At 40.5% G+C, this 27,003-nt stretch overlaps 1 protein-coding gene across 1 annotated transcript in view; it reads right to left on the minus strand.

Annotated features, from left to right (window-relative positions):
- Positions 1 to 17,165: 17,165 nt before the first annotated feature.
- The window catches only part of KCP (kielin cysteine rich BMP regulator), a 185,790-nt gene continuing 175,952 nt past the window's right edge, over positions 17,166 to 27,003 (minus strand). The window contains exons 49-56 of the mRNA XM_075859420.1: positions 26,536 to 26,638; positions 26,046 to 26,188; positions 25,400 to 25,572; positions 21,262 to 21,373; positions 20,203 to 20,304; positions 19,902 to 20,066; positions 19,097 to 19,394; positions 17,166 to 18,237 (exon numbers count right to left, since the gene is read on the minus strand). Coding sequence (XP_075715535.1) covers positions 18,020 to 18,237; positions 19,097 to 19,394; positions 19,902 to 20,066; positions 20,203 to 20,304; positions 21,262 to 21,373; positions 25,400 to 25,572; positions 26,046 to 26,188; positions 26,536 to 26,638 — 1,314 coding nt within the window. The 3' untranslated portion in view covers positions 17,166 to 18,019. The remainder of the gene's footprint in view (positions 18,238 to 19,096; positions 19,395 to 19,901; positions 20,067 to 20,202; positions 20,305 to 21,261; positions 21,374 to 25,399; positions 25,573 to 26,045; positions 26,189 to 26,535; positions 26,639 to 27,003) is intronic.

Raw genomic sequence — 27,003 nt, forward strand, 5'->3', positions numbered from 1 at the left:
CACCCAAGACATAGAAGTAACTTGAGATTCCTGAGCTTTCTGTAGAAGTATCTTGACATCACTTAAGCTAAGTGAGGAATCCTTGTTGAAGTCCAAAAGCTGGAAGTCCCAGTAGATCTAAAGTAAGAAGTTATAGAATGTGACATAAATGCTATCACAAACCCGTGTGTAAAAAGCTATTAATGAAACTATAAGGACTGTATGAGGGCGAAAGTATTTTTGTCATGTCCACCTTTCTGTTTACGTAGACAGAAAAATGTGATAACACATATTATGACTGATCATTCACATTTCAAAGATGATGATTTACCAAATTAATTGACACTAATCAATGTAGTTGTCCTATACATATACAGGTCTTCGGAATTTTGACTCAGATGTTGATGATTTTCTGGGTGCCAGGGTAGAAGGTGACAACAAGCCACTCTGCTTTTGCCAGGGTTGTGTTTTTCTATTTTTTTTTAAATCATGGAGCAGCTGTACAGCCAGACCATTTTTTTCTGTTTCAAAAAGTATCTGGAACAGTGTTTGGCCTTTTTCTAGAGAATAGGAATGAGGATGGAAGTGTATAGATACATATAACATGTCACTTCAGCTGGCCATGGACGTAAGGATTTTTTTTGGGATAAATGTAATAGTTTGGGGATCTTTTACCATTGAAACGTTGATCTGTAAATATACATGAACAGTTCTCACAATATAACAATTTTTACATATAAACTATCTCAATCATGGGAAATATAATGAGAAACACTGTGCCATTCCATTGCACCACAGACATTTTTCTCGTATGATAGTAAATTGAACCCAATTGTAGCGTTTTCAACTTATGACCTAGACAAGTTTTGAAGCATAAAGTATAAGCGTTCCAAGCAAAGCAGTAGATATCCATTAGTCAGAACCAATAATTTTTCTTACCATAGTCTGTAAAATCATTCATTTCCTTAACAAAAATTATTGCCTTTGACCAGCCCTAGGTTGTCTCATGAGTTTTTATTCATTAGACAAGAAATCTATAAATCTCTCACCTGTTCCTTCACCCATCGCTGTCTCTCCACTTCCACCAGCACATCAAGTAACTGGGAGGAACAGCAGAAACCAATGTGGGGTCTAGTTCCATACACCTATTGAGACATACAAACTCAGGCAGCGGTTGTAGGATGGGCGAGTTTTAAAAGAGCAATTTAGGAAGTAGAAGTCGCAGCCAAATAGGATAGAGAGTGACCTTACAAGTCAGAATTATGTATTTGTATATACGGTATGTGCATATGTATTGAAGCATAAACACTGTGTATAGTCTATACTTAGATCTATGTAGGCCATGTTTTATGAAGCACATATTGTAAGTTGTCTGGATGCTCTCTAACCTTATTAAATGCCCATTAACCAAATATAGTCTTCATTCATCTCACCTTGTCCACAGCAGCCTGTACAGATCTCATGTCTGCAGGAGTCTGGAAAAGCCTCTGGTATAGCGAGCATATCTCTGCCAATGAGACTCGGCAACAAGCAGGTTTTGAGTGTGGATCCATAATGAGTTAACATCTATAATGCTGCAAAAATACAATGAATAGGAGCTATTTATTTACATGCACTGCAGTCAGCTGCACTTTTCAATACAGGTAAGGCAATGATATATCGATATATACCATAGCAGCCAAACATGTGTCTAAAGGATCCTCTTTTGGCATATATCTGGCTAATGATACCCTATGGGCAGTTTAGACCCATATGTCGGGAGAAGGTAATCTGCAAATATGGTGTGAACCTAGTCTTAGATATATATAGAATGAGAAAACAGAGAAAAATTATCTTGAAGAAGGATCATTGGAAAATGTAATTTGTGATAATTTTTGTTTCCACAGTAACCATGATATAAGGAATTCATGCACATGATATCTTTATGGTGTCATCTGGCTATTGGTTTATACAAACACAGTATATATTATGGTAAGTGACAATGTAGCCAACTAAGATAGACCCTGTTCACAGCTGTAAACCTGACGGAAACCATTAAAGTCAATGTATGTGTAACGTCAGGCGCCGTTAGTTTCACGCCATTAATTTCTGTCATGCAACGGATCTGGCGCTACCGTTTTTCTCTTTGTTTTGCTCCCATGACGGCATAAAATAACAGATATAACGATCACAGTGTAAACAGTATTTGCTGTACAATCTCACACTCACCTGTCATGGGCAGCAGCTTTTTTGTGTATCACTTTCTTCCCTGGCTCTGTACACATGTGTATTCCCATTGAGAAGACATATTTATAATGATTTCCCTCGTTCCTTCCTTTGCAGCTGTTTCTGGCTTTACTTTCTTCTTTTAGTTGTCTTTCTACCTGTGTACAAATTTTCTTCCTACCTGTTTCCTTATTCTCCTGCTGAATTATTCAGTGGTGTCTCTGAGCTGAGAAACTGAATCCTTTTTATCTCACAGATACTCTCACTATGAAGAGCATGACTATTTCAGTCTGGTAATTAACCTAAGTATTTCTCCTGTTAATGGGCCAGAATGTTCTAGACTAAATCTACAGTAGAAAAAAGATAAATTATATATGTCAGTCTATATAATATGGAAACTGGACAGAGACATTACATTAGGCCTTTTTAAAGAGGACCTGTCAACCCTTCTGACTTGTCTGTTTTAGTAAATACTTGTAGTCCCCATGAATAAACAATCCTGAAACACCTTTACTTAGAACTTTACATTGTGCTTTGTTATTACTTTTGCAAACGTATGAATGAATTGACAACTGGGTGTTACCATTCCCCTTGTCAAAAAAGTGTTTCCTACACTGTCTGTCAGCACTGATTGGACATGGTCAGTCACATATTGTTGAGTCTAGGTCAAGAATGGCAGGGAGTATTTTAAAGGAGGTAAGAGGAAAGGGATCATCGATCCATACATTACTGGATCACTTTAAGAAAAACAAAATTATGCCAAAGGGATACCCGGTAGCCAACTTCCAGAATTTATAAACTGTAGAAAGAGGTATTGAGAAAAAGGAGACACAGGGAAGGAAGGTCCAAGGAGGCGGGAGCAAGCCAAAGGCCCATTTTAATGGCCAATGACCCGGTCCCCACCACTGAGTACCCAACCTTTCCCACATATGTCTTTCCAGGTCTTGTTTGATTTTTAATTTAGAAAACATTAATGTAGAACAAAAGAGGACATCCACCAAAATTGGTGGACCCTATTTTCCAAAGGTTGTAAGAAAGGGTCCAGGGTGTGTGGATGTAAAAAAATGGAACACTGCTAAACAGCCAATCCATCAGAGGTCCACACATGCTAGGCCCTCAATGGAACAATAGTAAACAGTCCACCCATCAAAGAACCATATCTCCAGGGCCCTCAAGATACACTTAAAGGAACATATTGAATTTAATTTCACTATTCAAGCCACTAGGAGTTAAAGTACCTAGAGCAGGGGTGGGGAACGTCCGGCCTGCGGGCCGTAAAAGGCCCACAACATCATTTGGTCTGGCCCGACCTCACTTAGACCGTGCTGCCGCCACGCCATTCAATACTTGGCTCTGTCCGCCCTACTCACTCGCATTTAAGAGCAGGAGAAGGGCGGACGGAGCCAAGTATGGCGAGGGCGGTCTGAGTGAGATCGGTGCGTGCCGGCCCAAAAGTGGACCAGTCCGGTCACCTGACCTGACTCAGTAACGTGCCGGCACAGTCCAGCCACCTGACCTCACGTCAGTGTCACTGCCGCCATGTCATTCCCTCCTTTGCTCCGTCCGCCCGCCCTACTCACTTGAAAAGATGTCAGGTAACGTAAAGGGCATTTATGATATAGTTCCACAGGATATGTCATAAATGTCAGATAGATGTGGGTCCCACCTCTGGGTCCCAGATCTATCTCTAGAACGGGGCCCCCTAAACCCTGTTCTACCTCTTTGTGTTGTGGCTGGAGCTTGTGACTTCTGACCATGAAAAAGAAAACAGCGTAGCTTGCTGAGCTATGCTGTTTCCATAAGTTCCATAGAACTGAATGGTAGTTACGGAAACAGCGTAACTCGCATGCTACCCTGCTTCTGTAACTGCCATTTCCTACTATGGGAATTACGGAAACAGCGCAGCTCATTGAGCTACGCTGTCTTCTTCTTCATGGTCGGAAATCAGCCGGAACACAGAGAGGTAGAACGGGGTGTAAGGGTCCCCGTTCTAGAGATATGTCTAGAGATAGGTGCGTGTCCCTAGACCCACATCTATCTGACATTTATGACATATTCTGTGGATATGATGGGAAAACCTCTTGAAGTAAGTCGGAACAACTTACTGCTGTAAGCACTTCTTTTCAAACCTTATCAAAGAATCGACCACTCCAAACTGACCGACGCAGTAGCGACATCATCATTACTGGCTAACATCACACACCTCACCAAAGAGAACCAGTTCCAGCCATCACATTAGGGGTGAGTTAAATCAATGTATGACCAAATATTGCAGGCTAATTTTTAAGTGGATAATATTGTATGGCCCGCGAATCATGTTATAAATATCCAAATGGCCCTTGGCAGAAAAAAGGTTCCCCACCCCTGACCTAGAGTATAAATCCACATGGTTTCCTGCTACCTAAATTAAAAATCAAACAAGACCTGGAAAGACATATGTGGGAGCAGTAATCTATTCCTATCACCACCTCTCCTATCTTACGGCACTTGATAAGATTCCCATAAATTTCAAGCCAGAAGATGATTGTTTTGTGATTGTGTTGGGTTTTAAAATGGACCGCTAGAGGATTTTTAATTTCACCCTTTCCTATATTAGAAACATGTTCACCTATGCGTACCTGTAATTCACCTTTTGTTTTTCCAATATACATTTTACCACAAGGGCAGATAATTGAATACACCACCATGGTCGAACGACAGTTAATAAAAGTATAAACTTTATAATTCCTTTTTTTCTTAGCATCTGTGAACATATCTGACTTTAAAGCATATTTACAACAAGTATATTACCCGCATTTGTACATTCCTTTAGGTCAATTTTTTAACCAAACTTGGTTTTCTTCCAACATCTCAATGATGAATTCATTCACAAGAACAAGTTATCTCCTCTGGGGAGACCAATTATTTTTTGGCTGTGGGGGCCCAACTGATTACCTTGGTAAATATGTGGATGAGAAATAAAAAAATCTACCCTCCTTTGTCTAAGACACAGGGGATTTCATAAGGAAAATTGATGACTTGTCCCTAGAGACAGATTTTCTTCCAGTAGGCCCGGATGTGGAGTCAATATACACTTCATTCCCTCACAATTTTGGATTTAGAGCTGCTGCATACCTCCTGGAAGGATGAGGTGGAGACTGGGCCCATTAGAATGAATTCATCATTGAGATGTTAGAATTTGTCTTAAAACATAACTGCTTTCCCTTTGATGGTAAATACTACCGCCAGATGCAGGAGACTGCGATGGGGGTCTTCTTTATGAAATGGAGTGCCATCTGCATATAATTGCCTGTAAAACTGCTCAAAAGTGTGCATTATTTGTGATGGCTCAGTGTGAACTGTGCCATTGCTATCTTTAATTTTGGATATATGGGAGGAGGGTCTATGCCCCCTAGCCAGATTAGCTAGTAACCTGCCAGATTTGTTACCGAATTTAAACAACTTCGCCTCCATCATTGAACGATGAATACGCTCTCTGCGGTCAAGCCATAACTCAAATTTCGTTCTGGTGAGTTTCCATTCCTGCAACGTGGTCGAGGAAGGTTGTAGAATATATTTACTGTAAGCCGCCCTAAGGGCATCACTACTATCTTGATAATGTTTCTGGGTGAGTTTTTTGAGTTTAGAAACGTGCGCTATCAATCTACCTCGAAGTACAGCTTTCGCTGTCTCCCAGTATAAGGAGGGATTGTCGCTATGTCCCTTATTAAAAGAGTCATATTCCAACCACCAACCACTCAAAAGCTCTGTGAAGGATTCATCTTTTATCAAAAAAGAAGGAAAACGCCAAATAAAATCATTTCCACGTATGTGCATGTCTGCTACCTCCAAGCAGACTGGTGCATGATCCGAGATTAATAGTTGTTCTATAGTTGGATTAGTCATGCGAGGTAAAAGCGAAGTCCCTGCCAAGATGTAATCAATCCTTGACCAAGACCCATGAGCATTAGAGTAGTGTGTGTATTCCCTCCCATCTGGATTAAAAGATCGCCATACATCCACCAGTTGCAGATCTGAGAGGAAAGATTGTAAGATTTTATCAGATGCTCTCACTGTCACTGGAGATGTTCTCGTGCCCTTCCTATCTTCCATGTGCGACAATACAGTATTCAAATCTCCTGCAACAATTTTGTTGCGGGCATTATCAAGTGAAATTTGGATCTGTAAGTCCGCGTAGAATTGCTTGTTATCCCCGTTCGGTCCATAAATGTTATAAATGCTAAGTTCCCCCGCTGGAGTATCTAAAAGGGTATGGAGAAGCCTGCCTTCCAAGTCTGCATGTTGGGACTTTACCTGAAAAGCTAATGATTTACTCAAAAGCATAAGAACTCCACCTTTTCTATCAGCAGAGGCTGATCCTAGTACTTCTCCCACCCAGAATTTTTTCATCCGAAAAAAATCCCTTTCACGTAAATGAGTCTCCTGGAGGAGGGCTATGTCAGCTCCCAGACGCTTCAGGTGCCGGAGTACCATAGAGCGTTTATGAGGGGACAGTAGTCCCTTGACATTCCATGTCACAATCTTCATGGGGGGAATAGAGTAATACACGATTTAATGTCTAGGAGTTCTGTCCACACCCAGCATAACATAAGATATAGGCAATAATATAAGAATTTGCAGTCCTGACCAATTTGTCTATGCACATATATAACCAATTGAACAACAAAATAACAAACATTAACCATAGCAGTAAATCTGCAAATCTCCTGTGGGAGAATAATCATCATAAATGGACTTCGCTTTTTTCCGACATGCGGAGTGCCCGTGCGGCCATTTGTAAAGAGAAGGAGGTCGTACCAACCATTGGTGAACTTAACCCGACATATCGACTCCATCAATTACCCTTTACACATTGAATATCACAGAACTAAAACATAGCAATATGCATTTTGTATATCAACCATACTCACGTATCCCCATATCCTGTCATACCACAGAGTAGGAGGATGGTCATCTATTGCAAATATGAGCATAATGCATGAAAGCAATCAAATCAGTCCTTCAGATATTAAAGGAAAAAATAGTGGTTAAGACAGTGGAAGAGATCCTATAGTCCCGATGTCAGCGGTGTTTCAGAGGCGTCTTCGCCGCCCCAATGGCGGCTGTTGAGGACCGCGTTCTGCTTGCTGCAGCCGTTGCATATGTTCCAGATGATGAGGCGGCCAAAAGATCAGACAGTACTGTCTCCGCTTCTTCAGGATCCGTGTAGATCTCATTGGTGCCATCTGGCCTGGTAAGGCGTAGTGTCGCTGGATATTGAAGCTGAAATCGCCATTTATTGTGATGAAGCGCTGTACAAATCTTGCTGAACGCTCTGCGCCTGCGGGTGAGCTCAACAGAATAGTCTCCAAACAATAGCACATTTACCCCTTCAATGCGTAAGGGCTGGGCCTTTCTTTTATAAGCTCTCAAAATGGCCTCTTTTTCTGAGTAGTCGAGATACTTGGCTATAACTTGTCGAGGTCGATCAGGCTGACTCCTAGTCTGTGGCATGGTAGTGCGCTGCATATTGTCAGGGCCCAGACGGTGTGCTCGCTCAACTTTAAACGGTCCCTCCAAATCGAGAAGGAGAGGTATTTGCACCGCACATATGTGAAACAGTGCACTGGCAGGCACAGATTCCGGGAGACCCACCAACCTTAAATTACTGCGTCTGGACCGATTTTCTAGGTCATCAATTTTTTCCAAAATACGGCCTTTTTCCCTCAGCAGATCTCTAATATGCGTGTGTGCTTTCGCCATATCATCCTCAGCAGCTGAAATGCGATGCTCCGCTTCATCTAGTCTGGCGGTATGCGCAGCAACTTCCGATTGTAGAATCTGAAGAGAGTCAGTGATAGTTTTAGCCAACGTAGATTGTAAATCCGGTGAAATCCGTTTAGCGACTTTAATAGCCAGTTTTTTATAATCAATGTGAAGAGGCTGTGCATTAGATTTGGAGTCATCAGACTCTGCCTCAGATGAAAGATCTTCCACTTCCTCTTTGCTAGCAGACGAGCGGCTCGCCGCCATCTTATCTGTGCGAGACGTCGGAGACATGTCTCCCTCAAGATGTATAGATGCAATCACTCCTCCGGTAAGTAAAAGTGTCTTCCTCTGTAGGGTTAAGAAAACAACACTGAAGGTTTTCTCTGCGTTGTAAATCACAGGAGCTTATGATTTAGGGAGGCCACTACGGAGCACTCGTCTCCTGCTTCTTCACATGTCGGCGCCGGAACCGGAAGTCGATGGGGGTCTTCTTGTGCCCCATCGTATGCTTGTCTGCATCTGGGTTGGTGGGAAGAAATTGTAGTCTATTTGAACCCTCTTTTCAGGAAGTATGCAGCCTGCTGGTATAGGTATATGGATGACATTTTGCTATTTTTGAAGTGATGTATCCAGGCCCTAGAAACATTTATAGGGGAGTTAAGTATCAATACTCTGAATATACTACTCACTTTTACATATAGTGAGTCAACAATAGATTCTTGGATCTTAATATTCATAAGGAAAATAATAAACTTACAACCTCCACTTTTCAAAAACCAATGTCAGGAAATACTCTATTACTTGCTAGTAGCCATCATCCTCCATCTCAGATTAAGGGAATCCCAGTAAGCCAATTTCTACGAATACATTGGAACTGTTCAAAATTTGATGACTTTAAATTGGAAACTACCAAAACGCTTTGAGACTAGGGGTTACTCTAAAAATGTGGTTAAATATTGGTATAAGAAAGCCTTAAAAAGCAATAGGTAAGAAAATTGGTCACACTTAACGTTGGATAAAATGATTGGAACATTGGTAGGTACAACGCCAAGTATGGTACCTAGTAAAGCAGCGACATTATAAGACCTTTTGGTTAATTCAGCATTTAGAAAAAAAAATTAAGAAAACCAAGCTTGATTAAAAAATCGACATAAAGGAATGTTCAATTGTGGGTTATGTACTTGTTGTAAATATGCTTTAAAATCAGATATGTTCACAGATGCTAAAAAAACAACTAATTATAAAGTGTACACTTTTATTAACTGTCTTTCCACCATGGTAGTGTATTCAATAATCTGCCCTTGTGGTAAAATGTAAATTGGAAAAACAAAATGTGAATTACAGGTACGCATAGGTGAACAGATTTCTGATATGAGAAAGGGTGAAATTAAAAATCCCCTATCGGTCCATTTTAAAACCCAACACCAACAATCACCTTCTGGGTTGAAATTTATGGGAATCTATCAATTGCCTGAAGATAGAAGTGGTAGCGGTAGGAATAGATTACTGCTATAAGGGCCTACAATGTGTGGATCTCTGATGGATTGGCTGTTTACCAGTGTTACACTTTTAGACATTCACACAACCTGGACGTTTCTTACAACCTTTTGAAAAATAGGGTCCACCAATTTTGGTGGACGACCTCTTTTCTTCTACATTAATGGTTTTTAAATTAAAAATCAAACACGGCCTGGAAAGACAAATGTGGGGGATGTTGGGTACTCTGTGCTGGGAACCAGGTCATTGGCCATTAAAATGGGCCTGTGACTTTCTCCCTGCCACCTTGGACCTTCCTTCCCTGTGTCTCCTTTTTAACAATACCTCTATCTATAGTTGATAGAATTCTGGAAGTTGGCTACCGGGTGTCCCTTTGGCATAATCTTGTTTTTCTTAAAGTGTTCCAGTAATGTATGGGTCGATGATCCTTTTTCTCTTACCTTACTTGAAATACAAATTTGTGGTATATATACATGTGGAATATCTGGTCCTGAGTGGTGGGGACTAGGTCATGAACCATTTTTTTTGGTCCCTGACTCACCCCCTGCCTTTCTTGACCAAGACCCAACAATATGTCTCATGAGTGCTATATTAATGCTTCTATACTTTATTTTGTATAAACCTGTATTTATCAGGTCATATATAATGGATGAATGGGGGCCTGACTTGGTTGGTAGGGACTCGGTCTGGGACCACCTAATGGTTTTGTCTCAGACTGACTCCCTGCCACCCCTGTCAAATACCCTCCATTGTTCTATAAAATGGGCCCATTTAAACTTTGTGTAGAGTCAATATTAGATCTTCTTCTCTCACTATTTTGTAATTGAATTGTTACTGAGATTAGTTATAGATATATTTTTTTATTCCATAAATTCTGGATATTTTATATTTAATTTTTTTTCTTATTTCCCTTTTTTTTCAATCCCCCTTTTTTTGCTTTTTTTGTCTTTGGGGGGAGGGCACCTTCATAATATCTTGAGATCGTTAATTTATTGTATAAACTATTAAAATTCCTATGTAATAATTGGGCTCTTCTATACTAAATTGAGAATGTATTCTCATTGAATTGTATGTGGGAATTAATGAGATAAGGTTTCTTAAAAGATCAAAATAATTTAGTATTTTTTTTATTTTATGAGGTATGTTACCTTTAATTGTGACACTATATAAAGCCTAGATGTTTCCTATGTTTCTGAGTGACTCTGAGGAAGTCACGGATGGGATGAAATGCGTTAGCCAATCAAAGAGCACGGATGTGAGTGACGTCATCACGACGTGCGTCAGACCTGTCGTAATTGTATGCCACACCAGGTTGGTTCTCCCGCCACCTAGGCCTGGACTCCCGCTGTCTGACCGCAACGTTATCTTTTTAGAGTAAGCTCCTATTTCTTAAAAGAATGCAGCAGTACGGAAGGGGTGGCAACCGGATAAAAATTAATGGTAACCGGATAGACTTCAAGCTATTGGTGACATATGAGGAACAAACTGAGAAACACTACTGCTACTTGGAAATGGCAATACCCTGTTATGAGAGGGAACACAGAATATCTGAGTGATCAGATGAGTATACTCTCCATAGCTATTACATAGTTACATAGTTACATAGTTAGTATGGCTGAAAAAAGACACATGTCCATCAAGTTCAACCAAGGGATGGGAAAAGGGAAGGAAAAATGTCTACACATAGGAGCTAATATTTTTTGGTTCTAGGAAATTATCTAACCCTTTTTTAAAGCCATCTACTGTCCCTGCTGTGACCAGCTCCTGCGGTAGGCTATTCCATAGATTCACAGTTCTCACGGTAAAGAAGCCTTGTCGCCTCTGCAGCTTGAACCTTTTTTTCTCCAGACGGAGGGAGTGCCCCCTTGTTTTTTGAGGGGGTTTTACAAGGAACAGGATTTCACCATATTTTTTGTATGTGCCATTAATATATTTATATAAGTTAATCATGTCCCCCCTTAGTTGTCTTTTTTCAAGGCTAAATAGGTTTAATTCTTTCAATCTTTCCTCATAACTTAAATTCTCCATGCCCCTAATTAGCTTCGTTGCTCTTCTTTGTATTTTTTCCAACTCCAGGGCATCCTTTCTATGAACTGGAGCCCAGAACTGAACTGCATATTCTAGATGAGGCCTCACTAATGCTTTGTAAAGTGGCAATATTACATCCCTGTCCCGTGAGTCTATGCCTCTTTTAATACACACAATATCCTGCTGGCCTTTGAAGCAGCTGATTGACACTGCATGCTGTTATTGAGTTTATGATTTACAAGTACACCCAGATCCTTCTCAACAAGTGAATCCGCCAGTGTAGCTCCCCCTAGGACATATGATGCATGCAGGTTGTTGGTACCCAGATGCATAACTTTACATTTATCTACATTAAACTTCATCTGCCAAGTGGACGCCCAAACACTTAGGTTGTTTAAATCTGCCTGCAATTCATGAACATCTTCCATAGACTGAACTATATTACATAGCTTGGTGTCATCTGCAAAAATAGAAATAGTGCTATTAATCCCATCTTCTATATCATTAATAAATAAGTTGAATAATAGTGGTCCCAGCACTGAACCCTGGGGTACACCACTTATTACCGGGGACCATTCAGAGTAGGAATCATTGACCACAACTCTCTGGATACGGTCCTTGAGCCAATTCTCAATCCAATTACAAACTATATTTTCTAAACCTATAGTCCTTAATTTACCCATTAGGCGTCTATGGGGGACAGTGTCAAATGCCTTTGCAAAGTCCAAAAACACTAAATCCACAGCGGCCCCTCTGTCTAGACTTCTGCTCACCTCTTCATAAAAACAGATTAGGTTAGTTTGACAAATTCTGTCCTTAGTAAAACCGTGCTGGCTGTCACTTATAATGCTATTTATGGTCACATAATCCTGTATATAGTCCCTCAATAGCCCCTCAAACATTTTCTCCACGATGGATGTTAAGCTTACTGGTCTATAATTACCCGGGGAAGACCTAGAGCCCTTTTTGAAAATAGGCACCACATTTGCCCTGCGCCAGTCCCTTGGCACTATACCAGTCACTAGAGATTCTCTGAATATTATGAAAAGGGGGACAGAAATAACTGAACTAAGCTCTTTAAGAATTCTAGGGTGTAACCCATCTGGTCCCGGGGCCTTGTGCACATTTATTTTATTTAATTTAGCTTGGACCATATCTACATTCATCCAATTCAGTATATCAACTGATATATTAACAGCACTGGCACCGGCTACATCAGCTGCTCTTTCTTCTGTTGTATATACAGAGCTAAATAACCCATTTAGTAACTCTGCCTTCTCTTGATCCCCTGTGATCAACTCCCCATTACCATTATCTAGGGGTCCTACATGTTCAGACCTTGGCTTTTTAGCATTTATATACTTGAAGAATTTTTGGGGATTTGTTTTACTATCCTTGGCCACCTGCCTTTCATTTTGAATTTTTGGTAATTTTATTACATTTTTACAGATTTTATTAAGCTCTTTATATTTTACAAAGGCTACAGCTGTACCCTCAGATTTGTATTTTTTAAATGCCCTTTTTTTGTCGTGTATTGCCCCTTTCACAGAAGGTGTAAGCCATGTGGGATTTAATTTGAGTCGTTTACCTATAGGAATAAATTTTGCACTATAATAACTCAAAGTAGATTTGAAAATCTCCCATTTATCATTTGTTCCATTATTTGACATTAGTTCTTCCAAGTCTATATCCTGAATTGCAGCCCTCATCCTGGGGAAATTGGCTTTCTTAAAATTAAATGTTTTTGCCCTCCCAGCCTGCATTTGTTTTTTACAGTATAGGTAAAATGTAACTATATTATGATCACTGTTACCGAGGTTTTCACGAACATTGACATTCCCAACAAGATCTGCATTATTAGAAATGACCAGATCCAACAGAGCTTCACCTCTAGTCGGGTCTTCCACAAATTGGCCCATAAAATTTTCCTGCAACAGGTTGAGGAAATGTCTCCCCTTTGCAGTTGAAGCTGAACCATGACACCAATTAATATCCCGGAAATTAAAATCTCCCATTATCACTACAGTACCCGCCTTATACTATAAGTATCTTATACTTGTTGCATGAACTGCATTATCAATTGGCTGGAGGCTATTTAAAAACCTATAGGTTACCTATATGTGCATAACTTACCCCGTATCTATTGCTGGAATTACATACCAATTATTTGGATACAATCTTTTGCAAAAAGTGGACAACTACAAAAGTGTACTACATATAAGCATTACTGGATGCTGGTTGCATGAACTGCATATTTATTCTATGGAAACCATCTCTTTCATCCAAAAGTGCATAATTTGCTAGTCGTCTGCTGCATGAACTGCATATTCAATGTTGGGAAGCAATATTTAAATATACTTCAAGAAAATATAGGGTCTTTGGCCAGATATGAAGCGGTTATACGCACGTTGTGCTATATTGTACTCTGTAGTGGAATTTTCCACCATTTTCCCCAATTGTGCTTAACATACGATTTGATGAATTGATGATTCCTGCTGTGATCTATATTTGTGATTGTGTCGTAACGTTTCTGTAATTCACAATTACATGTTTATTTAAAACACTGCACTATTGTTAGTGATTATGTTAGATATTTACACTTTTTTATATGCTAATGTTGTATCCTTGTCCCACCCACTGTGGGCTGTATAAAAGGACTGATACACCTGTAGTTCATTACTTGACAAAGACTGCATTGGGCAGCTGAAACGTTGCATCCTTTTCACATATGGGTGAATAAAAAACGTTTTTTGATATCTTCCCTCTGGAGTGCTGCCTCTTTTCTTGGATTTGTTTACATTTGGGGGATTCACAAGTCGGATTCCTGGAGTCTGGCAAACAATCGACCCTTGTGAGGTCTAGTCTAAAGGCCCTTTTACACCGGCCGATAAACATTGATCGGCACTCGTTTGCCTCTGTCACACGCAGCTATTTTGCTCCTGTCACACGGACCTATGGATGGGGGCGAGCGGGTGTTACTCCGACCGCTCGTCCCCATGCATTATTATCATGTCGGCAGCACGTCTCCTGTTTGCACAGGGAGATGTGCTGCCGACAACGATAATATTTTACTTTTTTAAAACGATACGATCAGCAGATGATTGAGTGTTTTCTCGTTCATCTGCTGATTGCTGTTCTGTTTATACAGGGCAATTATCGGCAACGAGCATTCTATGAACGCTCGTCTGCACAATAATCGCCCAGTGTAAAACCCCCTTTACTGTGCTGCTCTTATCTTCAATTGTGGACATATAAATCAGTCTGGGCCGTCGTTTTGCATCATTGCGTTCCGAGAGTCCTAAACTTTTATTTTTCTGTTGACGAGCTGTGTGAGTGCTATTTTTTCATGGGACGAGCTGTAGTTTTTATTAGTATCATTTTGGGGTACATGGGATTTTTTAAATCAGTTTTTATAAAAAAAATTGCGAGGTGAAGAGACCAAAAAACAGAAACTCTGTCACTGTTTTTTTATATTTTTTTTTAAGGCGTTCATCGTGCAGTATAAACAACCTGCTTACTTTTTTTCTGCGGTTCGATACGATTACGGCAATACTAAATTTATATAGTTTTGAAATGTTTTACTACTTTTACACCATAAAAACACTTTTTTTCTAAATAAAATAATGTTTTAGTGTCACCATATTCTGAGAGCCATAACTTTTTTTTTGGACGATGGAGCGAAGTAAGGGCTTGTTTTTTCAGCAGTAGTCAGCTTAAAAATAGGTATATGCAGGTAAATGTGGAAGTTTTTCTTGTATTATACTACCTGGCCAGGAGGAGTTTTATTTTAAATGTATTGTATTTATCGTATTAGGCAATAGTCTTGGGAAATAGTATTTTTATCTCTTATTGAATTCATCTCTATATAATTTTTTATACCCCATTTTTTGCTATAAATTGTGCACATTACCCCCTCCTACACCTTACATGCATATAATGACCATTAGGTGACATCTTACTTTGCATTAATTTTTTTGCATTGTGGAAATAAAGGGTGATTTTAAATAATAAATAACTGTAATTTATGTTATTTTTTTTAAATGGTGGTGGAAATGGCACAAAAATGCATTGTTCAAACAACCAAAAATATAACCCTAAATAAACTAGGTGGAATTTTCTGATCATTGCATGTGAACAAAATCCTCAAAAACATTTGTCATACTGGCTGGTGCATTTACTTTGCATCTGTTGTCACTTATTGGGACGTCCTATATATCATACTCTAATTAATGATTATGGAGTGTATACACAAATATATAGTATTTGTGCCAAATTCACCTACAATTGTGCCTCATTTTATTGAATAGCATGCAGGCCTAATAATGTGCCCCAATTTTAAGTATCAGGCTGGTTCCCCAATGCAAGCTGTGTTGGACGCTGTTTTTGGTGCTTTTAATTATTTAGTACCGCTGAATTCATTTCAGCGAGCTGAAAAATTAGCGCTGTGTAGACTACAGCCATGATTCCCATTGTAACCAATGGGAGCAAAAAGCAAGGCGTTTTCCATGCCGATTCTGATGCTGAAACAGCTTCAGAATCAGCGTGCAAAACAGACTGTGTGAACACGACCTTACTATTCTAAGCAGAAAAAAGAAACTAAGTAACACATGATTAACACATAAAAAGAGAACTAAAAATCATCTTTATTATTTATAACAATACAGAATACAGAACAATAAATACAAATTGGGACATGGCACAATCTTTTGAATACAGTAATAAAAAGTGAATATATAAATATAGAAATCTATATGTATAAAAACAGTGGTTTTCACAATGTTTGAAGAAGACAGTGAGCAGCAGGTTCCAGCTTAGGTTCCTCTCACAGAATTAATACAGGGGGCCCTTATACTAATGTTAATATAGGATTTCTCATGTCAACGACTCAATCCCTCAATCTCGAGTGCAGGAGTTGATAATCAAACACAGTCACACAACCTCAGCAGAAGTATAAGGAAGCTACCAGGTAGTCTAAACTTTTATTTTCTCCTCGATGATCATAGAAGAAGCATTGGATAGTTGACGTTACTGGTTTATCTTGAACAGTTCTGCCAGTTCAGGTTAGACAGACATTTGATGGGGCAGAATGATTGCTTGGTAATTTACTCAGAAGAATCATAGAAAACCTGTGGCAGCAAATGAACTTTTGCTGGATGCCTAAATACTTCAGACCTTTGTAAGGTTGCATTCACACCATGTTTGGGCTCCAAGGAGAAAGTAGAGAGATGATCCAGCGACGTACGGTGAGTAAAAGGAAATCCTAGTTTCCACTTTATTGAATAGTCAATATGACAGTAGACACACAGGAGGGTGAACGCAACGTAGGTGGTCTTCCAAGGTAAATAATAGAAGCCTACGCGTTTCGAATACACACAGTATGTATGACCACATTTATTACTAGTGTTTTTGTGTACTCCTGATTTCCAGGTTAACAGGGGTTAAAGGTTCCAGCTGCACTATTTTGGGCTATGGGCATCGGTCTTGTGTCTATGCCGCCCCATATCCTCCTCTCGAGTGTATTTATTGAGAAGAGCTTGCACTCACATACTGTTATCAGCCATGATTAAGAATACTGTGTGTATTCGAAACGCGTAGGCTTCTATTATTTGCCTTGGAAGACCACCTACATTGCGTTCACCCTCCTGTGTGTCTACAGTCATATTGACTGTTCAATAAAGTGGAAACTAGGATTTCCTTTTACTCACCGTACGTCACTGGATCATCTCTCTACTTTCTCCTTGTTGTTTGCCGTGTGCCGTCGCGGAGATCCGGGCGAGTTCTGAGGGCAGGACGCTGAGCTGGTGAGCTGGAGGATCCCTCCTCCCCCTATTTTCCCCATGTTTTCCTTTTGGGCTCCAAGCTTGGTGTATACGCCAGAAAATGTTCCCAATGTATGTCTCTACCATGGCCATTGGCTATCGTTAGGTTGCATTTCTTAAAGCAAAAACAAACAGGTTTTTTACACTAGTCTCCCATCTAAGCTCTTTCTTCTTATCATCTCCCGTCTCTTAAAGTTATTGCTTTAATTCCACTAATGATCACATTATGATCTCTAGTACCAATAATGGCAATTCCATCATCCATTCATCTTCATAGAACATTGTAGATGTTTGTGTCTCTATATAGAAGATAGAATATCCTTATGTTGCGTTTTCTGGTAGTAATAATTCAACAATATGATGGTTCCTGCAACATCCACTGGACAAATAAAAGAATACTGGACAAATCCATAACAGTGCTATAGTAATAGTCCTTACAAAAATGATATACTGTATGTTTCCTGCTGTAGGGATTGCTTCCATTATCTCTGGAATTTGTATTATGGCTGGTTTTGTAACAGAAGCAAATTGTCAGACAGCTGGTGAAGAGTAAAGGGCACAAAACGGGAGGGGATATTTAGATATAGGAACACCAGGGGATTATTATGTGACGGAGATTCATTTGCTCAACCTCTCAACTCTGTGTGGCTTATACATGGTCAATAGTCCAAACAAATTGTTCTTCACAGAGATATATAAGAATACTGCTTTACTTTGACTTCTGTAATTTGGTCTCCTTAAACTTAAAGATTCCCATGAATGATCTTCGGGCATGATTCTGGAGGGATGCAGTGAGACTCATGTTCTACTAGCCCTGCTGGGCATTGACAGCCAGGAACACATGGCTTAAAGCAGTGAGACTCCAACACGCCAAGTGGAACATCTTTATTAAAGCAAGTCTTAGGGCAAGGAGGGCCGCATTCATCAAACACATAACCTCTATCGTAGGGACAGCCAACAGCTGTAGGAGAAAATAAATTATGAGAAATGGCATGGTTAATATAATGTAGTAAAGTAAGAATAAGAAACCTATTCTGTTTGCTTTCTGATAGAACAAAGTTCTTTTTTTTTAGAAGTATACTCTGTATACAGCCACAAGTGAATTGCCACAGCACCACTGAAATCATTGGGTTTCTGTGCTCGCCAATTCTAAGCTAGCCAAAGTGATCAAAGTGCATTGGTCGGGGTGATAGCACCCAGATCCTCACAACTGTCTAAGGGCTTATTCAGACGAACGTAAAATACGTCCGTGCAACGCGCATGATTTTCACGCGCCTCGCACGGACCTATGTTAGTCTATGGGGCCGTGCAGACAGTCAGTGATTTTTGCGCAGCGTGAGTCCGCTGTGTAAAACTCACAACATGTCCTATATTTGTGCGGTTTTTGCGCATCACGCACCCATTGAAGTCAATGGGTGCGTGAAAATCACACATGCCACACGAAGGCACCTCTGTGGGACGCGCGTTTTTCACGCAACAGCAGTGAAAACTATGATTGAAAATAGAAAAGCACCACGTGCTTTTCTGTTTACAAACATACAGAGTGTCATAATGATGGCGGCTGCGCGAAAATCACGCAGCCGCGCATCATATGGTGATGACACACGGAGCTGTTAAGTGCCTTTTGCGCGCGCAAAACGCTGCGTTTTTGCGCGCGCAAAACGCACACGCTCGTGTAAATCCGACCTAAGTCACATATCAAGAACTATCAATAGCAAGGCAAGAGTATGAAGAAACAAGGACTGAAATATATTTTAAGCTATATTGCTAAATTGTCATGGATATGACTTTAAGAGAAAGAAAGATATATCTGTAATTACCACACAGCGCTGGAGATCTCCATTGTAGGACGACGCCAGCTTCTCTGCACTCTGAAGCGTAGGCTTCCAATGCATCACAAAGACACTCATCTCCAGCCCCACAGGCACACAGGTCATAAACACATGAGGCAAAGAACATCTCTGGAGGGACAACTCTGTGACATGGCTCAAACACATTGGACTTCAGCAATTTACAGCGGCTATTGGCTTCTTTTCTGGCACGATATCCAGCCTGTTTACAGGGATCCACATCCTGTCCATCCCAGCATTCAGTAGTAGAGTCATTACCACTTTGTACCTGGGCACAACATACAGCACTGTTACTGTGATACTAAGAACATCAGCTGTAAGGGTATGTTCACACGCAAACGCAAAATACGTCTGAAATTACGGAGCTGTCTTCAGGCGAAAACAGCTCCTGAATTTCAGACGTAATTGCAAGTACTCACGTTTTTCACGGCGTCTTTTACGGACGTACTGTAATAGGAGCTGTTTTTCATTGGAGTCAATGAAAAACGGCTCCAAAAAAGTCCCAAGAAGTGTCCTGCACTTCTTTGACGTGGGCGTATTTTTACATGTCGTCTTTTGACAGCGACGCGTAAAATTACACCTCGTCTGAACAGAACATCGTAAAACCCATTGCAAGCAATGGGCAGATGTTTGCAAATGTAATGGAGCCGTCTTTTCAGGCGTAATTCGAGGCGTAATATGCTTGAATTACATCTGAAAATAGGTCGTGTGAACATACCCTAATACTCAATTTGCTAAACAGGTAAGACCCCTTCTCTAACCAATATAAACTTACCCTCCAGCTGTTCCCAAAAGCGGCTTCTGAGAGGAGGATCTGTCCCCTGCGGTCACGCATATCATCTTGAGGGTAGTTGTTGAAATTGCCACATAGACCACATAGATGATCACGATATGTTCCTGGGACACTGACCTCTAGGTGAGAACGCCCATTCCACTGCACCTGGTAGATTGGAATCCACAAAATAATATTAGTTAATCCCACCACAATTTAGAACCAATTCCTAAATTATACTTATTATGAGTTATGTAACACATTTATTGTAAGCTCCCATGGATTGAAGCAGTTGTTTCCGTACCTTCACTCCAATGTTACTGTTTAATAGAATGGTGTTCGTTTTTCTCTCAATGTAAATGTAAGGCTCTTTTAGGAATGGCAGCTCTACAGTCTGGTAATCGACCTGTGGGCACAAGTAGACTGTAAATTAAAGATTCACAAAAGTGGTTAGTAATGTTAATTCATACACATAGTTTATAGCCAGTAAAGGGGATATAGTCAATGTTCTAAAGCAGTCTTGATTTGGAGTGAAATCGAAACTTTTTACGCCTATTAATAATCTACAGGTGCAAATGTGAGGAATATGTGATATGTTAAATAAATGAAGAGAGACTATCTTGAGACATGTATTCTAAAAAATATATTACATTCCTTTTCTCAGTTTTATTGTTTCACTTTATTATACATATCTGTACGGTTTACACTAATTGTTTAGGTTTTTTGCATTTACAATGTTCTCTAATCTCAAGGTGTTATATTGCATGTAACTTTAGTCATATTAAGAAATGAATAAATAAACTAATTATTTATTGAATGAATGACTGAATAAAGCCGTTTTCTAGTAACCCTGAATACAGTTCTTTTTGGAGCATGGCAAACACGTGAAATATTTACTTAGGTTATATGCTCTATCACAATCCTTAAAGAGTTTGCCTAGTTTAGAAAACCCATTTTTATGCACCCTATTAGGGAATTATGAGGTAATAGAGGTGGGTTCTCTGTCCAGGATCCTCACCTATTGTCACGAGTGGAGAGCATCTTTTGCTCTGGTGGACCGGTTCTGCATTAGACAAACCACTGATGTGAATGGGCACTGTGTAATGCTTAATTTTCCTTGTGGTGGCGCTGCAGGAAAATTGAACACTTGCTGGCATGTTTCCCCACAAATAACAGCTGAATGCTAGGGGTCCCAGCAGTGGGAAAATTTGTGATCAGGTTATTGTCAGAGGAGGGATCATCCTGACAGTTTTCAAAGTGTATGCAGGATCGGGTGACATGGGTGAATATGACAACTAGGATGCCAATAAAAGCTTCAGTATTGATACATTCCCTATTTAATGTTCCAGCTCTTATTCCTTACCATCACTATCCAGTCCTGAAGGAGCTGCACCACTGCATCACCAATCAACACAGTCACTTCCTTTGTCCATGACACACCACGCTGTCCACGGTCATCATTTGTCACATGGATACTATGGGGATATCAGAAAAATTGAAAGAATCATCCACTTTATTTACTGTACACTGTAAAGTATTAAGAAAAAATTATTAGAATAGAGTAAAAAATACTATCATGCAGAAATAAATTCATGAAACGAACATGACATAAGAATAGATATGGGAGGTATTTTTCCTATAATATCATATAATTCATGATAATGGATAGAAATAATGCACATGTGCATATATATATATATATATATATATATATATATATATATATATATATATATATATATATACAGTGAAGGAAAAAAGTATTTGATCCCTTGCTGATTTTGTAAGTTTGCCCACTGTCAAAGTCATGAACAGTCTAGAATTTTTAGGCTAGGTTAATTTTACCAGTGAGAGATAGATTATCTAAAAAAAAAAAAAGAAAATCACATTGTCAAAATTCTATATATTTATTTGCATTGTGCACAGAGAAATAAGTATTTGATCCCCTACCAACCATTAAGAGTTCAGCCTCCTCCAGACCAGTTACACGCTCCAAATCAACTTGGTGCCTGCATTAAAGACAGCTGTCTTAAATGGTCACCTGTATAAAAGACTCCTGTCCACAGACTCAATTAATCAGTCTGACTCTAACCTCTACAACATGGGCAAGACCAAAGAGCTTTCTAAGGATGTCAGGGACAAGATCATAGACCTGCACAAGGCTGGAATGGGCTACACAACCATAAGTAAGACGCTGGGTGAGAAGGAGACAACTGTTAGTGCAATAGTAAGAAAATGGAAGACATACAAAATGACTGTCAATCGACATCGATCTGGGGCTCCATGCAAAATCTCACCTCGTGGGGTATCCTTGATCCTGAGGAAGGTGAGAGCTCAGCCAAAAACTACACGGGGGAACTTGTTAATGATCTCAAGGCAGCTGGGACCACAGTCACCAAGAAAACCATTGGTAACACATTACGCCGTAATGGATTAAAATCCTGCAGTGCCCGCAAGGTCCCCCTGCTCAAGAAGGCACATGTACAAGCCCGTCTGAAGCTTGCAAATGAACATCTGGATGATTCTGAGAGTGATTGGGAGAAGGTGCTGTGGTCAGATGAGACTAAAATTGAGCTCTTTGGCATTAACTCAACTCGCCGTGTTTGGAGGAAGAGAAATTCTGCCTATGACCCAAAGAACACCGTCCCCACTGTCAAGCATGGAGGTGGAAACATTATGTTTTGGGGTGTTTCTCTGCTAAAGGCACAGGACTACTTCACCGCATCAATGGGAGAATGGATGGAGCCATGTACCATCAAATCCTGAGTGACAACCTCCTTCCCTCCACCAGGACATTAAAAATGGCTCGTGTCTGGGTCTTCTAGCACGACAATGACCCGAAACATACAGCCAAGGCAACAAAGGAGTGGCTCAAACAGAAGCACATTAAGGTCATGGAGTAGCCTAGCCAGTCTCCAGACCTTAATCCCATCGAAAACTTATGGAGGGAGCTGAAGATCGAGTTGCCAAGCGACAGCCTCGAAATCTTAATGATTTACAGATGATCTGCAAAGAGGAGTGGGCCAAAATTCCATCTAACATGTGTGCAAACCTCATCATCAACTACAAAAAGCGTCTGACTGCTGTGCTTGCCAACAAGGGTTTTGCCACCAAGTATTAAGTCTTGTTTGCCAAAGGGATCAAATACTTATTTCTCTGTGCACAATGCAAATAAATATATATAATTTTGATTATGTGATTTTCTGTTGTTCTTTTTATATAATCTATCTCTCACTGGTAAAATTAAACTAGCCTAAAAATTCTAGACTGTTCATGTCTTTGACAGTGGGCAAACTTACAAAATCAGCAAGGGATCAAATACTTATTTCCTTCACTGTATGTATATATATATATATATATATATATATATATATATATGTAACATCCACGGCCGCGGACCGTCGGAACTACTTACCGCCCGACGGCCGCAGCCATGGACTTGTGAGCGCTGGTCCGCATCTCCTCCCCAGGAGACGCCAGTGCTCACTTCCGCTTCACTCTGCTGTGTCCTGTAGGGTGTGCGCACACGCTCACGCCCGGCCTTAAAGGTCCAGGGCGCGCACATGGTTAACATCACTTATTAGCCCATGATCACCCTGGACTTGAGTAGGGCCCTGCCCTTTTGCACATTGCCTTAGCGTTGTTCGTATTCCTCTGTTAGTCTTGCAAATGATCCCTTAGTGTTATCCTGTTCCCGTTGTTCCTGTGCCCTGCTACCTGTATCCTGTATATGTTGTAGTTGTTCCTGTGACCGCTATAGTGTTGGAGTCGAGTTCTGCCATCTGCCACGTCTGCTGTGTTACACCACGTCTGGTATCATCTGTCTCGTCTGCATCACCTGCCATCAAAATCCCATCTGTGCCTAGCCGTTGCTACTGTCTGGACAATCACAGATACCCTTGTGCTTGGACTATATATATTATCTTGATACACTGTAGTTTGGACAGCTGCCATCCCGCTACAGCGGTGCGGCCCAGGGGGTCCACACTCCCACAGATCGTGACAATATATATATATATATACAATTATATTACACACCGTTCAGCCATGCCTAATATTGTGGAGGTCTCTCTCCTACCTGTCGAGGAATGGACTCTACTAGACCTCTGAAGGTGTCCAGTGGTATTTAGCATCAAGACAGCAGCGGATCCTTTAAGTCCTGTAAGTCCTGCATAGCCCACAGATGATCAATCTGGTTAATTTGGAGGGCAAGGCAACATCTTGAAATCTTTGTCATGTTCCTTAAAGAATTCCTGAACAATTTTTTCCGTGCGACAGGGTGCATTATCCTGCTGAAAGAGGCCACTGCCATTAGGGAATACTGCTGCCGAGAAGGAGTGTACTTTGTATGAAACATGTCAAAGTAACATCTACATGAATGCCAGGACCCAAGTTTTCACAGCAGAGCATTGCCTAGGACATCACACTGTCTCTTTCCAAGGTTAGTAATGCACATGCACCCGGCTCGTCACCTGATTCATCAGACAAGGCCTCCTTCTTCCATTGTTCCATGGTCAAGTTCTGATGCTGTCAGCATGGGCACTCTGATAGGTCTGCGGTTACACAGCCTCAAACGCAGCAGGCTGCGATGCACTGTGTGTTTTGAGACCTTTCTATCATAGCCAGCATTAACGTTTTCAGCATTTTTGTGCTACAGCAGCTCTTCTGTGGAATCTGACCAGATGGGCTAGTCTTCGCTCTCCACAAGCATCATTGAGCCTTGGACATCCATGACCTTGTTGCCAGTTCCCTGGTTGTCCTCCTTGGATCAATTTTGGTTGGAACTAACCACTGCATACATGGAAGACTCCACAAGACCTGCTGTTTTGGAGATGCTCTGACCCAATAGTGTAGCCATCACTATTTGGCCCTTGTCAAAGTCACTCAGATCCTTACACTTGTCCATTGTTCCTGCTTCCAACACAACTTCAAAAATGGACTGATCGCTGTTCTATTATATCCCACCCCTTTACAGGCTTGTATTGTAACAAGATAATCACTGTTATTCACTTCAACTGTCACTGGTTTTCTTGTTATGGCTGAATGGTGTGTGTGTATATATACACACACTGAATAACCACTCTATTAGAGAAACCTATCTAGTAGCGTGTTGGACCTCCTTTGGCCACTGCAATTCGTCATGGGATTGATTCCACTAAGTGTTGATATTGTCCTGCAGGAATATTGGCTAATGCAGACAGGATAGCCTTTTCCAGTGCCCACTAAAGTGTCCTTCTGCCATAGGGTAAATAGCTGCCATGAAGGGATGAAGTTGATCGGCCACAATTCTTAGGAAAGCCGTAATATTCAAACATCTATCCACAGGTATCAGAGCACCTAGGTGTGCCAATAAATCATTCTTTACACCATTACTCCACCTCCACCAGCCTGAACTGTTTACACCTGACCATGCCTTGTTCAAAGTCACTCAGATTTACTTGCATATAAAAAAAAAACATCTAAACATTTCAATATCCACCTGATTGGAGACTATGGCTCACCTAAAGTCTCCCCCATCACAGTCTTCACTCAAGACATAGGTGCAGCTACCTTGGAAGTGATACATTTTGCCATCAAAAGTTCTATAATGAGGGTCTCCAAAGGCGATGCAGGTGGCTGGGCGGGGGATGCAGTGTGGGCAGCACATGCCAGGTATCAGGGCTGGAGTCTCATCCTGAAAAAGAGAGATGTCTTCAAATTGCGCTATTCTGAACTGAGTGAAACATTCAGAATGCATCAACCTTCATTATCATCAAGTTAATGTTAGTAGACAAAAATCTGTTTCCACAATAATGTAAAGTGAGAATGGAGCAATGCAGTTAAAGATTTCATCATTGTTTCTTAAATTTTCAGGAAATATTGTATAAGTTCATATGTTTTTGGTGGCATGAAATATCACCAAAACTGTAATGAAAAGACAAGACATAAAATGATGTATAAGCACTATTCTTCAAAATAAGTTTATCTTGATATATAACACAGCCTAAATATGTCTCTCAAGCTAAATAAGGTGTGACATTGGTTGCAAAGAAAATACATGCTAAACCTGAGAATTTTATTTTATAGCTAAATTCAAATAAGTTGAGAACCTATTTACTTCAGCCAAACAACATTTTCATACGAATAAGATCATGTGTTGGTACTCACAGCCGTACAGGATGCTTGCGGACACCTCTCACTATGGCAGTGCACCTCCCCAGAAACACAGGTACAGGCTGTACATTCATCCACCTGCCAGTGCTCATTAGAAAGGAATCGCTGGCCTTGATACCAACAGGCTACAGCAGGAGCTGTCAAAAGATTAGAATATATTGTATATTAATAATTTGTAAATTAAAGGGTTACCCCTTTTCTGAATGCTTCTCAGTTGAATGCTGCTGTTCCAGCAGCTGAAAAGCCGAAGCTGCAAGAATTTGTACATTTCTCCTGCAGTTGGTCCCGGTGAAATGTGGTATTACATTGTGCCCCTTCACTTAACGGCTCTCAGCTCTGGCTAATAAATAGAAGTACTGAGCAGGGGAATTCAACTTCTTTGATGTCCATATACGGTTATAGGGCATATGCACAGGGGTTGTCCTAATAGAAAAAAAACTTTTCAGGCACAGAAAACAAAGCCATATCAAATATAAGTTCTCACCCTGACAAACATGGCAGCATGTGCCTGGCATCCTGACTTTCAGCTCCCCATGCTGGCACTGAACAGGGGGACATTCCTGTATCTGACAGTCAACATGTCCCAGCTGTAAAAAAAACAAAATATTGTCACATTATTCACAGGAATTAAGACTAATATTAATGTTCTAAAAAGTGCTGATGCTAAGATTATATTGTTGTGCCCATCAGAAACTTCAGAACAGTAAAAAAACGGTTCTGTCGATTTGGCCTGACTACTAGGGACTACAGCACAAATCTCTACTCCCAACCATAGAATATTTGCTTAAAAAACACTTACTCCTATCAATAAGACCCTGTTCACACAGAGTATTTTGCAGGCAGATTTTGAGCTGCCTGCCCTTACTTGCCGCGGATTTCGCAGCGTTTTTCGCCATTGAGGTGAGGGGCAGACCTGCGGCAAGAAAGGACACGCTGCTTCTTTTCCCACGAG

The sequence above is a fragment of the Rhinoderma darwinii genome, chromosome 3, assembly GCF_050947455.1.
Source record: "Rhinoderma darwinii isolate aRhiDar2 chromosome 3, aRhiDar2.hap1, whole genome shotgun sequence".
In the NCBI taxonomy this organism is placed as follows: domain Eukaryota; kingdom Metazoa; phylum Chordata; class Amphibia; order Anura; family Rhinodermatidae; genus Rhinoderma; species Rhinoderma darwinii.